This window comes from Thunnus maccoyii, chromosome 16 (genome assembly GCF_910596095.1).
Source record: "Thunnus maccoyii chromosome 16, fThuMac1.1, whole genome shotgun sequence".
Classification (NCBI taxonomy): Eukaryota; Metazoa; Chordata; class Actinopteri; order Scombriformes; family Scombridae; genus Thunnus; species Thunnus maccoyii.
Genome location: NC_056548.1, coordinates 18143287 through 18160108, shown reverse-complemented (window position 1 = coordinate 18160108; position 16822 = coordinate 18143287). Strand labels below are relative to the sequence as shown.

Below are 16822 nucleotides of genomic sequence, written 5' to 3'. Positions count from 1 at the left end.
ATTAGGCTTAATTTTGTTGTGTGTAATCTATTATGCCACACATTTGCTTGCATAGGAAATACATCTATATTAATGTTATGTAAACTGTGTTTACAATGATAAATGGTGACATAAAAGCATAAGCAGCTTAGCAGAGTGAGGTTAAAGGCACAACCAAATTGGCAGGCTCATGATAAATGCATGAGATTTGTCTAAAATATTAATCAAATATAAATGTGCAATGAATTTAATAGTGGCTTATTCCTGGGCTATATTTGGAGACAGCTCAGAGGCATGTAGGGACCAGCCATTTGTTGGAAATTAAGATAAATTGGAATCTTCTCTGGAAAAAAAAAAAAGAATAAAAGTGGAAATTAAGTGAAGAAGGGGAATCCTTTATAACAAATGCAACAGATTTGTGAAGTTGCCGTCTGTGTTGTGTGTTTTCTACATTTAGTGGGCGTCCTCAGTGGGGAAGAAAATAACACTTAAACAGCCTACAATGAAACTGTGAAAGTATAAATATGAGTCTGCAAAGTGAGAATGCTGCCTCATGTTTGATCTAAAACTAATTCGGTGTCTTCCTCGGGAAGTGGGGGCGGGGGCGTAAGACCCCCAGCCAGAAGCAGTCATCACCAGGATGGAGCTATGGGATGGAGGCAGACGCCCAAGCAAGGCAAGTAGATTTTTGGAAATGTCAAATCCGTGGTCGGCAGTAGAGTTTACAGCGCGCCTCACACAGCCAATCAGTTGGCTGGAGTCAGCTCAGCCTCTGCCGGAGTTGTTTGGGAGTCTGAGCTCAATGTGATACTGTGCGTAAAATCTACCTGTCAGACGCAGCGGTGGTATGGCAGGCAGGGCTCAGCGAGCAAAGTCCATTCTTACACACACACACGGAATAACTTCCTTTAATCGGATGCCGTATGTTGTACTAGGATGGCAGCTTCCCAAAACTGATAATGTGAAGTAGAAAGGCTGGTCCGTCCGTCTCCATCGAGTCAGTTGCGCCGAGGAACGATGCTGAATAAACCTGCCGAAGGATTTTCCACTACAGGTAAGACTCATTACTTATTATTTTTCGGATATTTTCAGCTAGTATCCAAGAAATTCCCCCTAGATTGTCAATTTTGGGCGGATGTGAGATTTCTTTATAAAACAAAATAGTCCAAAATTCTGAAAATTGTACTTATGATGAGGTAGAAAATTTGTAAATGTGGTATTTCCAATGTTAATGTGAAGTAAGATCATGAAAATAGTATGTTTTTGCTTGTGTGTATGAGAGCGAGGGAGAGTGAGAGAGACAGAGAGAGAGAGAGAAAGGGAGAGGGGGACAGAGATGTACATATTGTAATAAATAAACAGAAGGAGAGAGAGAAGGTAGAGGGTACTCATGATCATTAATAATTGTGGAGTCCAAGCACACACACACACACACATAACACACACACACACACACACACACACACACACACACACACACACGTGCTAAGTGCCCATCTCCTTGTGTCAGATGAATTATTTGTGGATGTGGGATGTGGTTTTTGTTGTCTAATGTGGTGTATAATGGCATTCTCTGTTATCTGAGAGAGTGGCTCAGACTGAGAGGCATGTGAGAATGGAAACCGCAGGACACTGTGTAGAAGATACCGAGCCTGTCTAGTGTGTGGGATCAGAATCAGCCGCTGGCCCACATAATTCAGACTGAACAACTCTGCGCATACCGTGTCTGCGTGCACTTTGGTTCTCGGGGTCACGGAGGCAAAAGGTCCTCTGTAGATCCACTTATCTTCTCTTGAAGGACAGTGGAACTATTACACATGCAGGATATATGATGAGTCCAATACAATACTAGCTTTGTGAGCCTTTCTATATTTTAGCTTTTGTTAAATTTGTGTCTTGAGGCTAAAGTTTATAATGTTCTTGCACTAGATGGCATTACATTTTAAGGTGTTTCTCTGTATGTCTATATTTCACTCTGTGCCACTCAGTCCCCTACCTAAACCACATAAATCAAGCCCTGCCACACTCGTTTGACTCTGACTTGATTTGCTACTTTCTGCTGATTCCTAAATTTGATGCAGCTGCTTCAGTGGCTAATATGTTATTTCAACATGGGATGAAAGATTAATTTGATGGATAAAGTCTTTGTTGATCAAGAGGTTGGTGCTGAATGGCTAATTTACAAAATAAAATATAATGTATTTGCTTACTCAAATCTGGACATGCTCAGATCACAGCTTGTAAGTGGAGGAACTGTTCTCTCTTGATAGTGTTTCTGTGTTTTATAGAATAGATTTTTTCCCAAACTCAATTGTCCCACTCTTCAGTAACATGGCCTGTTCGTGATCTGTGCATTTGAAAACATTCAGGAGACGTCAGGGAGGCCAATCCACAGACTAGTCAAAGTAATCAGTATGCACTGCAAGATACAGCAGCACCTGCCACACTTTTGCCGGTTTTCAATATAGGCAGCTGTGACATGTGGAAGATATTTTTTCCCTACATGTTTATATGAATCTGGGGGTGTAAGATGCAACAGTTGAACGTACAGCAGATGGTGATTTTATGGCTCAGACTGGAGAGAGAGTGTGTGAGAGGAATACTGATTGCTAAACAAGATTAAATATTCCACCAAATAAATTCATGTACTAGAGAGCAGATTATTGCTAAAACCCCATGTTTTATCTGACTGCACAGTCACGATTTTACTCTTTTAAAGGTTGTATTAATCAAGCTTTATTGTAACTGTGCTTAACGTGTTTTTTTTCCCGCTGCCAGACTGCCAAACCTTTCTCGGACTCCATCCTCTGATCCACTAGACATCTGAACCTGCCAATCATGGAGAGCCTCAGCGAGCTCCAGAACCCTCTGCTAGACAAAACCAGCAGGCACACGGTGCACAACGACTACCAAGGTTACCAGTGCGACTACCCAAGCCAGCCTTACCAGGACAGCCTCATCGGCTACTACTACACTGGGACTAATGGCAAGAATAAGACTCAGCAGTTCCTGGATGCCACTTCTCTTCATCTTGCGGTCGAGGCCTTCTACAGGCCGAATTTCATCTTGTACAAGGATGACACCAGCCTCCACAGCAAGGACTCAAAGAGCGAGAGTTTTGAGACCACTTTCACAGAGAGTAAGGACACTGTGTTGGACGGAGTTTCCACAGAGAACCCTTTGGACAGCATACAAGGAGACAAGATCCAGACGGTGTCATACGAGGTGGAGGAGGAGCAGGGTCCTGAATATGAGGTCAGAGATCACACACCAGAACAAAGCATGATGTTTCGGGCATTGTAGGTGCCTGATATACTGGGTCCCCACAACCCTGCAGTATATATTTCAATTGTAGCCTGATATATGGTTATAAGTGTGCAGAGGCAGAAAGGTACTTCAGATGTCTCACTTCTGCTCCAAGCTATATGGAAATAATTACCTTAACCAACATATGCAAAATGGCTTACTTGCAAAATGATGCAAGTAAGAGCCATTTGGCAGTGTTTGACAGCGTAATTATAATATTGAGGTGCTATATGAAATTAAAGGTGTTTTAACACTTACTTGTGACTGTCAGGTCCATCTTTCAGTGAAATGTGACTCATGGTGATGCTTATTATTTCATTTACTGTTCTAATAGACTGCCAGTGTGATTCATGCCCATTTCTCATGCTGTTCTCTAAATGGTCAATTTGCTCGACCCTTTCAAATCTAGTGCTGGGTAATTGTACACTTTTGTTTTATAATTGCATTTTAAGAAAATGACACATCTGATTTCATCTATCCAGGCTATTGTTCTCTTAGAACTATAACTATGCTCCCCAAGGAAAGCCATGACAGCAAGAGAGCAAAGTCTTTTCAGAAGTGGTAAAAATCTAATTTCACCCAGGAAGGCTTGTGAAATACCCAGGGCTCTGAGCTGGCAGAAGAAGAATAGCACCCTAACTGGGCTGATGATCGCGCTAGCTCTTGTCACTCGGAGGCCCGGCAGATAGATAGAGACATGGCAGCAACTGCCATTAATGCCATAAGTAATGCCGTGCTTTGAGCGTATTAAGAGGAACTCTGCTGATGCATGGCTGTCGGAGCAGGTGAGCCAGGAGCTTAAGTTATTCCATGTCAATTGAAAAGAGCAAATGAATATGATGAACAGCTCTGAGATGAAAGTTGGTTTTCCAGCTGGATTATAAGACTAACTGCTCAGCACCTGTGTTTCTTTACTTTCCCTTCCTGTGTGTGTGTGTGTGTGTGTGTGTGTGTGTGTGTGTGTGTGTGTGTGTGTGTGTGTGTGTGTGTGTGTGTGTTACTATGTGCACAGATCTCTGTGTTTTGTATACATGAAAACACACACAAACCTGCACATTATAGATTTATTTAGGGATAAACATTAATTCAAGTCTTGGGTATGTGCCAAATGTGTGTTGATGTATAGAGGTTTTATACAACAGCAAGTCAGACATTTAGAGGACTTTCACAGTTATTGGCAGATGGCAGAGTTTCGTAAACATCCTAAAAGTCCAGTATATAATCTGTAGCAGTTTGCATCTGCTGTTTACACAGTACAGTAGTGTTTTTTCTCCTCCTTACTGCAACCCATATGATCACTGTACATTTCCACTGCAGACTATCCACTGTGTAGACCCAGCAACAGAAAAAAGCAAGTAGTGTTACTTAATAATAATAATTCCACCCATAGTATTTATCAGCAGATGTTTGACATCTGTGTCACAGAGAAAAAATAAAATCCATGCAACAAAGTCACAAGAACCTGTGCCACTGTGATTGCCTCTGACTAACAGGGCACTGGGGTCTGCATGTGTTCCCTCTTGTTGCGTCGACTGTCCCCTCCAGACTCTAACGAGGCCTCGGAGAGAGCTGTGACAGGGTTATTAAAGGCACTGCACCTTGATGGAGACCCATCAGTTATACTGGCAACCAACCAGACTGGGACCGTGTCCCCAGCTGACCGGACTCAGTGTCATGCAGACTGTCAGTGGGACTGAATGCACCAGTCATTCAGAACTGTTATCAGGTCTTGCTACAAAGATAAAAGGAGATTACTGCTGTTTGTGCCCACCAGTTTATTCATGTGATGTCAGATTATGTGGTTATGACCAGCTGCTGTTTTGATGGATCACACCCAGCTGTCCAGGTGGACAGTGTTCATAAAGCAGATAACAGAGAGCTTCATAATCTTTTCTTGGCAAAGGTAGTTGTTAGGAGACAGTTTGGATAGTATAGCGCTGCCATCCTCCACTTCCCTCGTATATCTAAATAACAGAAACGCTCCCAAAATAGCACAAGATAATTACATTAGATCCTGTGGTTTGGTGAATGTAGATAAGATAAGAAGGCAAAAGAAGGAATTGTGCACAACATGCTTGAAATTTTGTTTTTAGTGCACAAATATGCTTCCTTTTTTCTTTGTCCGCTTCCCTGACAGTTCTTTAATTACCTCTAAAATGGTTGGCTCAGTTCCTGCCTTACATATCGATTTCTATTTTGCACCTTCTTTTTCCCTGCTTTGATTGATCCCTGCAGGCAGCAAGACTAACAAATGAAAGCTGGTCCTTATGGGAGCTATTTATTTAGACAAACATCCACTCCGTCTCTGGGACAGCAGAGAAAAGTAAGGCCACGTCCTTTTAAAGGTCACCCATGCAGTCACATTGCCACCCTTGCTGCAGGCACGATGTGCCAATGTAGTCTGAGTGGCATTCGAATCCATCATTCATTAGTCGGCTCAGCCCCTGTGGCTCGGAGTTTGAGTGTTGAGGCACAGTAGTAGGGAGCCTGTTGAACACTCACTGGCTTACAGGCTGCCTGGTGTATTGAGGAGAACGACGGGAGAGATGGTGGACGTCTCTCATGCTGTAGAAGCAATTTAGCACATAAATGACACTGTCTTCTTGCCGTTTCCCCTGTCACCTCGCAATGATGGAACAATCCGTTAATCCTGTGTTATCTGTCAGGCCGCTCATGGGTGTTGACAGAGGCACCAAATCCTCTCTGGCTGGCTAAGCACATCCTGTCCTGGGTGGTAGTGGAAAAAGGGCAGATAGGCTGGCCTGTGTTGTCAAGCTGCACCACTGTGAAGATGTCCAAAATAGACCTGACTTTCTACATGTCTCCCTTACTCTATTATTATTTTGGTGTCAATCTCACTACTGCTCATCTTTGTCTCATTCTAAAGATGTGTCATTTGTCTCATAAAATGTACTTCCACTGTGAAAATATACACTAAGTACTCTCATCCTTTCCTTTTCTGACATTTAATTATTTTTAATCAAACTGTCTTCCAGAGTGACAGCTCCAGTGACAGTGAGAGTGAGGACAACTTCATTGTGCTGCCCCCTCGAGACTACCTGGGCCTAGCCATCTTCTCCATGCTCTGCTGCTTCTGGCCCTTGGGCATCATTGCCTTTTACTATTCTCACAAGGTAAAAGCCCAGAAACCTCAAGCCTGTCATTACCTCTGATTATACTGCATTCTACTTAAGGTCAGTGAGCATAAGCACTAAGACAAGAGCTACTGCAGCCCATTTTCCACCCTGTGACCCTCCTTGTAGTTGTTTCAGATGATTGACTGCGTAAATTTAGCAGGTTCGGCCCTCTTGTGAGCGCACTGTATTCTCATTAACAACCCATTAACATTGATATTTTTCTCTGTAAGCAGTGGACTGCGATCGCATTATTCTGCTAATACACGGTCACAGCATGTCATTGTATTTGTCATTATAGCCTCACCTTAGGTGTGTCCAATGTTAGTATCTTTCTGATCTGAGAAAAAACAAGGCTCAAGCCCTGCAACCACAAACAAAGTACAGCATACATCTTAGTGGTTTTGCAACATCACCCAGAATAATTGCAGAGACAATTATACTGAAACAGAAAATAATGTGTCAGAAGAATGAATAAAGGCCAGGCTCATTTTTTGATAGGAAACCAAAACACCCAAACAACACATTTGTCACTGTCAGAGGTATAATGACCTAATTGCCATGGTAACTAATGGCTCCCTGAGAGCATTTCTTGTTTTCTCTCTTTTAACTGTGGCTTAACACCTACTCATACACTCGGTGCTGATGAGTAACACCGCCTCATTTCACTCTCTGTTTTGTTTTGTCAGACTGGCAAGGCCATCGCTAAGGGAGACTTCTCCAGAGCAGGAATGAGCTCCAGAAGAGCCCTATTCCTGGCTGCTCTTTCCATTACTGTTGGAACAGGGATGTATGTGGGGGTGGTTGTGGCCCTCATAGCCTACCTGTCCAAGCCTGGACACGTATAGCGCTGGGACTGGTCTGCTTGGGGGAAGATAGAGAGAAAGAGGAGGTAAGGTGGGAGGAAGGGAAAAGACGAGCTTGGACAGATCTGTTCGCCTGTCCTGAAGGTGTGTGCTGCTGCTGCTGCCTGTCTGTCTGTCTGGGAAAAGAAGAAGCTATACAGTATGAAGAGAAAAGACTAACCAGAGAGAGAGAAAGAAAAAAAACAAGATGTGTGGATGGATTAGCTACTTGGACTGCATATTGATCTGGACTGAATCTTTATTTCTGGGATACAACACTCCCACCAAGGTATTCCACCACCACAAGAAGAAGAGACAGTAAGAAGAAGAAAAGACAGTGCTGACAAAGATGAAAAATCTTCCACAAAGACTATGCTGTATCTATATGTTAGAAAAAACTGAGCTCATAGCGGTCAAATAACTACCTACCGTCTGCCACATTAGACGTTTACAGCATTTTTATTTTACCTTTACAGTAGATGTATTCTCTGTCAATACTATTGCAGATTGTGTATTGTCCACTTTGTAAATTAATTCCATGGAAAACAGTCAGCCAGTGGGTTTTTATGTGACTGTTTACTGAAGGAATACACCGAAAATTAATCCAGTTGGTAAACAGTGAAAAGTGGACCCATAATAGAGGGTTATTGTCAGACTGTACACAAAGCTGCTGAGCAGTGAGGGTTATTTGTGTTTATTGTGTACTGTAAATTGAGTAAATAAATACATTTGGCATGAATAATGAATCATCTCTCATGTCTCTCATCTTCATATTAATTGTCTCTCATGAGCACAGTGTTTTAGAGCAGTGAGTTCCAACCAGAAGGTTATCCTGCAGTTGCCAGGGGATACATTGAAAGCTCAACTAATTAACTAATTAAGGTAAACTAAAGATTGGATTTAATAAAAATATCCACATTCTTATGTCAAGGAGGAAAATAATCAGTCAAATAAGGTTACAAATTGGTTTTATGCTAATCTTTACTATATTTATAATAAGCTGCCCATCAGTCTGAGTTGTAGCACATGTCTGCTAGTATGTGAAAACTAGTGAGCAAATGAGCAGGGAATTTGAAATTATTGAAAGTTGAAATTGTCCGCTAAAAGTAATTCATAAACAGTTCAAATAGTTAGTTAAAAGTAATGGATAAATAGTTCAAATGGTTAGCCTAAAGTAATGAATGAACGGTTCAAATCTAATAATGCTAACTTCAAAAAGTTGATGCCAAGACATGTTACAAGAGAAGGTGGTTTTTCCAAAAAATACAGTTGGTATCTGGTAGTTGGTAACTTCGGTACTTAATTTGACATTTAAGTACAGGCATTTGCAACTTAAATAAACTTCAACAGGATATTATTGAGGAAAACCCAAAGTGTCATTCCTCGAGGTCCATACAACCACATATAAAGCTCACTCCAGCGCCATCTTGGCTCCGCCCAGTTCAAATCATTGACTGCCTATAAATATGGACGTCATGACAGCTCCCCAAAAGTGAAGCCAAAACATCTCAATCGCCCCCTGGTGGCTGGCAGCAGTATGGGTCTTAAGTCCCACCCCCTTCATGTTAGCGGATGGGACATGAGCCAAACTAAAAAATCAGAGTACAACAACAAGAAGCCTATGTGACGTCATTTGGAGCCAGAGTCTGCACAGTAGATTCCGGTGGCGGGATGATGGCCCGTGGGACACGCTCCCCCAGCCGTCCTGTCGCCTGATGGAGGTTTGAGAGCAACCGTCACAGCTGTCAATCACGACGTTACACCCTCTTTTTATATCATCAAATAACTAATTAAAAACAAACTTATCAGAAAAATGAGCACTTGGACAAAGATCAGTGTGATAAGAACTACCTAAAATGACAGAAACCATCTTTTGGAAAAATTTATTTGACGTGCACTTTAATTTTTATGGATTGGTTCATGTCCCATCCACTAACATGCAGATCGCAGGATTTATGACCTTTACTGCAGCCAGCCACCAGGGGGCAATCAAGATATTTTGGCTTCACTTTTGGTGAGCTGTCATGTCGTCCATCTTTATATAAAGTCATGAGTAAGACCCACCTTCTCAGAGTTTGCTGACCAATCAATACACAAATGACAACCTGTGAAGTAATGGATAAAGGGTTGAATCATACAGCTTTGGACACTCCAAGTGATACAGTAGTAGCACAAATGCAAACTTGAGCAAAGCAACCACAATATTGACAATTTAACTGTATGAAAAAAAATGTAACTATATCCACTTTTATATCGTTCATAATAAATAATATCCAGTTTATATTAAAGTCATTCATAGCATATTTGGAACATGATGGGTGGGGTTGATGGGAAGGGCACTTAAGCTCATCTGGGCTGTGGTGATACATCAGACAATAAAGGTTGTGAAACACTGTTCTAGAGAACAAGACATGAATTGTGTGGTTAGAGAAGCCTGTCAGAGCGTATTGTCGACAAAAGCGTGTTATATTGACAATTTGCTATTGCAGGCACAAGCCTCTGCTGTAACTGGCATGGCTCTTCGCCGTCTTTTGGCATCACTCACTGTCTAGCCTGGAGGTGACTTTAGCTGCCAAAGTGCTGTTAGCATCAGGAACAATGCCTGCTCTCTGAAGTCATGATGTCAGAACAAAATGAGAGCTGCACTTTATTCCCCTCTAGGACTTGGAAGGATCATCATGCTTGTCCCATTCTCTTTCCCCCCACCTGCCATCCAATCAGAACATTTGCCCTCAGAGCCAGTGTATCCTAAACCACTCAGTGCCCCTCAGATTCAACTTTGCAGACAGCATTGATCATATGCTCAGCTCAAGAAACAGAAGAGAAAAGATTCATTACACCTCTACCATTCACTGCAATAGGCTAAATGGAGCAGATGGCAAGGTAAGCAAGACTTAAAGATATAGCTTTCGCAGCCTGACCTCTCCTATATTTGTCTGTTTTCTCTTTTGTACCTTCTCTCCAGGCAAGTCCCTAATGCATGAAATGTGGCTCGATGGGGGAGACGGGGGCGAAAGTGCTACTCTCATCAATGGGAGCTGTATGGGGTGCTGAAGTGGGCTCTCTCTGTGAGCGAGTGCAGCACTGCATGTGTTTTCTCTCCCTCAATAGATAGGAAGCTTCACCCACGCCTGCTCACTCACTCACTCACAGCATCTATAGCTCAGACCACCAGAAGCAAACTGATTTTATTAGTCATCCACCCCCATGTGAATAAAAACTTACCAAGAGGCAGACGCAGGTTGAATCTGAGCTACTGCCAGTATTTCATTATATAGATTCAGTTATAGAGTGAAGAACATTGTATGCAGCACAGGTTTTGTTTTATAGCGATTATTAAATTGTGCACAATGTGTTTCTAAATATAATCATCTCAACTAAAATTAACCACAAGTCTGTTTTTGTCAAGTCTGACAAAGTCATACTCCGACCTGTCACATCTAGCAAATGACTAAAAAGGAAAATGAATGGGTCTAGCATGCAAAACTGAAGTGGAAAAACACATTTCTAGAGGAAAACAATGATGAATGGGCTGAAACAAAATGGATAAGAAACTTGAAGGGAGTGGAAAGACAAAAAGACATTAGAACTGAGAGCTACATTAATAAGGAGCATGATGCTCTTGACTGTTCATGCGACTGAAAGGCATTTTCAGATTCTTATCATTGCTTTGATGAAATACCTGTCACCACTCTGCTCATGGACAACACACACATAACAACATTGTTGGTTTGTGCCATGCCTCCACAAAAGAGTATTCATTTCAAGTGGTTGCAACAGTAACAGTGAAAAAGCTGTGATGGTAGACTTTGTATCATTTCGTTTACTGGACATGAACAAATCCTGGAAAGCTACAGAATTTCACTCGTGAAAAGACAAAAAAGTCAAGTGAGAGACACTAAAACAAGATTCACACACCTTTTCAACTCACCACCCAAAACAACAATGTGAGGATGGGAATGAGGAGTGTGGAAATTGTGTCCTGAATTTTAAAGTCATTTGGGGAAACAGTGGTTATGTTGTAAAAGTGGAAAATAGATCTTAAATTAGAACCACGCAGTTCATTTTGGTAGATTACAGACACTTGCATGCTGTTTGAAGTTCATCCAGAGATTATTTTTCATGCAGCCAGATAAATTTAATGTATATTTGATTATTACAGGGACACTTTCTAGGTCAACAGCAGAACCAATGACGTCTCTGACAATGGATGGAGCCAAATGTCTGGCGCCTTTTGAGATTTCAACAGGTTACACACAGAAATGAATAGAAATGAGAATAGGATAGCACTTACTCAGCATTGCAACACACTGGGAGTTTCATATACTGGTATTCCAACACATCCAGAGCCAAATCCAGAAGATTTTTACTGCAGCCAGAGTATGTATTTTATTTTACATTCACAGTAATTTTGTGAACTGATGATGAGTATATCCCTCCTGTTCCCTAGTATATGAAAATAGATGTAAGCATGGATTAAACTCATGAATTGTTAAGAGGACTAATAACATGCAACAGCTAAACACAGAGCTTATGAAAATTGTATTTTTGTTTGACTTGTACTTGAGTTAAGATTTAAGTCTGCTTCTCAAGAATATGTGTCTTGCCTTTTGTAAAATGGAAAATCCTTGCATAAAGCAAGTTTATCATTAAGTAATTCTTTATGTCAAAGCAACACGTTTTTGGTTTCTAGTTTCTGGTTTCTGGTTCTTCTCTATTGGCTCTACAGCTTACTAAATGCAGCAGTTAATTAGATGAACAAAGGGAGTCTGAGAAAACTCCCTCAAGCGATTTCACTTGAGGCCAGAGGCATCATGCACATGCTCCATTGGACAGCTTTAGAAATCGCAAATGTTTATTTTCACAGTAAGTGTTTTTGGCCACAATAATATAGGCTACTTAGTTCCCTCCAGCTATAAAGCAAGTGGTAGCAGAAAGCTCGTACAGCAGAAGTGTGGAAGCATAGACTGTAAAAAACACAATGGACATAACCACCGACATCACCCATTGCTTTGTGGACTCCCAAGTTTGGCATTTTGACCATCAGCATCTTGGATTTTTGGAGCCAGAGGTGACCATATTTGGACTAGAGGGTAGAGCTAGCCCTAACACTAGCTGCTAGCTTGGTTAGTGCAGCGCATTTACAGTTTATGGTTAACTGTGATAATGCTAATGCTAATTTTGGCTAGCGAAAAACAGGCTTAAAACAAAATGTACTTGCCGGAAAAACTGAAGAGCTGATTCCTTAGAGGGTCTTTTAGTACAACCGAACCCTGAACAAGACTTTTTTTAGGCAATCAAAATGTTAGTTAACTTTCATGAACTGAAAACATACTAAAATAGCAACAGCTCTGCCTATAGTCCTATTCTAATCTGGGGTTACAATATTTAGTGTACGTAATCAATTTACGCACCACAGTAGTGACTTGTCAATCACAAGGTAGCCAGGCCCTAAAGCAAACCCTACTTTATTGGCTATTTTACTTTAAATGGGACCATAATTTCCAAAATGAAAATCATGCTGTGTTGAAGAAGACTTGTAACTAGCAATTGAAACCATAAATTCATTAGGAAAGTGTTTACTGAGGTAATAAATCAAGTGAGAAGTAAGGTCATATTCTCATAGACTTATATACAATCAGACTTCTTTTTGGAGGAAGCGGAGTCACCCCCTGCTGGCTATTAGAGAAAATGCAGGTTTAAGGCACTTTGGCATTGGCTTTCAGACCCGGAGCTTCCCGCTTGTGTGGAAGTCGTGTTGATCGTTGCAAACTGTGGTTGTGTTAACTGCAATGTAAGTATGAACAACCGATCTTAGCTCACATCATAATATGCCATATTATGGTATGACTTGAATGAATTTGTAAATTATTTAGAGCTTCAGAATTTCTCTATTTAAAGTGACTTAAGCATCAGTAGTTTTATTTTATAACCCTCAAAGTAATTAATATTAGTGTTAACAAGTGCCAACAAGTGTTAGTTTGTCGTCCCCTGCTATTATCAATAGCTAAATTTCCATCCTACAAAACAGGGAATGTACATAAGGAGATTTTTTTACAAAGAGTAAAGGGCTAAACAATGTCAGTAAAAACAGCAACTACTTGTTTGTGAGCTTTCTTTAATTAACATTAAATAATCATCAGTGCTAGCTAGCTAACCAGCTAACATTATCCCTGAGCTTAAGGCCTTTTCGCTTTAAATGCAGTATAGTGTCATTCAGTGATAGTTCCAGATAGTTACTTATACAGGGACTGTTTGGTCATAAAAATGGATGCAAAAGAAGATAATTACTGGTAACAACTTGATTGGCTGTGAACATTAATAGATGCATGGTGAAATATGCTTGAGGCAACACTGATTATAAGTTTGAATGTGTGGAGTTAAGGTTACCAAATCTCTGTAGCCCGCTCCTCGTTTCTGCTTGGGGCTACATTAGCCGCTACTAGCATAACACATCCCAATCTCCGACCAAAATGTAGGAGCCAAGTTTTGACACAATAAGAAGAATGTATGGAACACGAAAGGCGATATCTCTGGTTCTGCTGCATCAATTTTGATTTTTAAAAAACTGACTCCATCTTCAGTCGGACAGTGATAAATTGGCGGAGAGCTCTTTTAAGTAACAGATCTGAGTACTTCTTCCACCCCTGCTTAGCTTTAGCAAGACAAATCTGTATCCCCAACAGGATTTTTATGGCATTTTTCAGCATGCATGAGGAAATGAAGACATCCCTACAGGAACGCTTACCACAACAGATGTCAGCATCCATTTCTGAACACCCATCTCTCTCTCTCTCGCTCTCTCTCTCTCTCGCTCTCTTTCTTTCAAACCCCACTTTCACATCAGAGTTAAGCTCATCTTTGAAGCATTTCACACATACATGCTTATCTGCCCTGACACCTTTGTCACACAGCAACATGACTCTCTCTGTGGCGCCAGCATTTGCCAGGATGCACTCTGGACTGATAAGGACCTCACAGCCTCATCTACTGGCTTCACTTATCACTCTTGAGCAAAAAGGGAACGCTGTCTATCTGTTCATATTTCTCTTTTCTTGATAAGTACAGACTGGACTTTTTTTTTTTTTTTTTTTTTAATAGCTCTGAGCGATCCTCAAAACTGCAGTCTTGTGCCAGCAGAAACATCTATGCAGCTTTCAGATAAGACTCGGAGAGATGTGATGGTTTTTAATTCCAAACTGAGTACCTGACACTTCACAGGGAGATGATGTCATTTTCTGAGACAAGGAATATGAAGAAGTAAGTAATAGAGACTGGTAAGATAATACTAAAGAAAACAGTGACTAACACAGTTTATGTCTGCCCCATAAGACTCCCATAGCACTAAAAGTTCCTAGCAAAGAGTTTCCTCTGAAACTTATACTGAGAGAACTCCTAAGCTAAGAGGAGCAGGATTGATCCTGTTGTTATGTATGACATCATGTTTTTGAATTTATTTACTCACTGTGTCTACAGTGATTGGTTGACAGCCGACTTGTCTGTGTCTGTGAAAAGTTTCAATAAAAAATGATTAATTTAATTTCATTGATGAATTCAAGTCATTTCATTTCATAAAAACATTAAGTGATGTTCAATTAAATTAAATTGAAATTGAAAAATATGTCGTGTCTATTCAATTAAATTAGAAATTATGTTAAATAGATGAATATATTTACTTAAAAAATATTTAAATACATTAACTCTAATCTTAAATTCTTAATTTAATTTAAATACAAATTTAATTTAATACACTTAAATTAAATTAAGTTTATTTATTAAATTTAATCAATTGAATTCAATTTCAATTTAATTTAAGTAAATTAAGTGTTAATACATTCAATTCAATTAAACAGAATATTAAATTAGAGCTTAAATTTTAATGAAATGTTACTTTTACTATAATTTTAAATCAAAATTAAATAATTAAAAAAAGATCAGCATTTAACTGACTTTGAGTAGGTCTTTGTGATGATGACCCACTCACTTACTTTTCTTTTACTTAGGATCTACTTGTAGCACAAAAGTGTTTTGTAAATTACTCTCAAACCAAAAACTTAGCGTTAAATGTTAGCAGTGACATGCCCATTATTTTTACAAATTTCTCCTAACTCAGCCAGTTACAAGCTACTTTTATGCTTATATATTTTATGAACATGGCCCCAGAAGTTGGCATCCAAACTGCCCACAGATGGCCTGCTGAAAATACCGGGCACTGAGGGCTGGAGTGGACGGCTGCTGGTGATGTGCCACACATCATAAATCTTTCTGAGACAAGCAGTCAAGTCCAACTTCAAGAGAAAACGATATCCATTAGACTAGGCAGAACTGACAGAGAGGAGTCTTGGTCTATGAGAGCTGAGCTGTTGCAGAAAAGGTTATCCAGGGATACAGACCTCCCATCATCCTACTGTAATCAGTCCAACCCTTTAATCCAGACTGCACAATATTCAAAAAGCTTTTAAGCCCAACACCTTTTTTTGTAGGGAAAATAAAATAATAAATATGTTTTATGCGGGCTTGGACAATATGAAGACAATTCATTCTCTTTTTCATTTCACTGTTTTACTTTACAGCTTTGATGCTAAAGGAAATGCCAACAGCAGGCGAGTAAATAAAATACTGTCCTGATACTAAAATACTTTTCATTATGTAATTTCCTTGTTCCCTCATCTGGTGTAATCAGACTTCAATCTTCATCATTAAAGTATAGAGTAGTATTCAATAGGCTGCAGATGTAACACTTCAATCAGCAGCCTAAAAGACTTGTTGAGCTAAATTGGCGTTATTATTGCACAAATATAGCTATAATATCCTGCACAAACCCAGATTACTGATTTCTGTGAGATGGAGCAATGATGATTCTTATCCAGTGAAGTGTAAAGGAGAACTCCATGTGATCAACCCAGGATGGCTTTGGAAAAATGAACCTTGGAGATGAAATCAGCCCCCAACCAGGACACATCATTTAGCCGCAGTATCAATCCAGTCTCCATTAACCCACAGCAGACAGCCTCATCACCGGCAGCACCACAAGAGTGACAAGAAATGACAAATATTGATCAAAATAACAGATCATGTCTTCTCAAAAGCCTGTAATATAACTCTTTTTTTCACCCTGACAGATGTGAATCAATTTCAAGATGTACATGATGTTTCAGTGCCAGGATTTTCATATATTGACTGTATTATGGCAAACGATGTGATGGTGAGCTTGTAATTTAATTCACATGCACATCAGTTTACAAGGGTTCTGATTTTGAATAAAGCTCAAGACCGCCACCATGTGGACAAATATTGCACTTCAACATTTTCGGCAAATTCATCTCTAGATTACAAGCATCAAAAAGAGAAGAGAAAACCAGCTCTAATATGTCATTAGAAGAAGCAAAATGAACAATGAATGAAGCAACTGCACATTCATGTACACATGTATTTACACATAAATAAAGGTGTGAGAATATGTATGTAGTATGTAAATATACTGTACGTGTATACTGTGTGTACTGTATGTGTGTGTGTAAACATGCTTTATGTGTGTATCAGTATGCCCTGTATAAC

The 16822-nt window shown here is 40.1% G+C and overlaps 1 protein-coding gene across 2 annotated transcripts; it reads left to right on the top strand.

Moving 5' to 3' along the window:
* Nucleotides 1-744: 744 nt before the first annotated feature.
* LOC121881085 (synapse differentiation-inducing gene protein 1-like) lies at nucleotides 745-8010 on the top strand. 2 transcript variants are annotated; one of them, XM_042388726.1, is made up of 4 exons: nucleotides 745-1033; nucleotides 2758-3234; nucleotides 6282-6419; nucleotides 7109-8010. In XM_042388726.1, exons 2-4 carry the CDS (start codon nucleotides 2818-2820, stop codon nucleotides 7265-7267), a joined length of 714 nt encoding a protein of 237 aa, XP_042244660.1. In that variant the 5' UTR covers nucleotides 745-1033; nucleotides 2758-2817; the 3' UTR covers nucleotides 7268-8010. The 2 variants fall into 2 exon arrangements, with proteins under 2 accessions (XP_042244660.1, XP_042244661.1); XM_042388727.1 differs by lacking the exon at nucleotides 745-1033 and adding an exon at nucleotides 2053-2138.
* Nucleotides 8011-16822: the final 8812 nt, after the last annotated feature.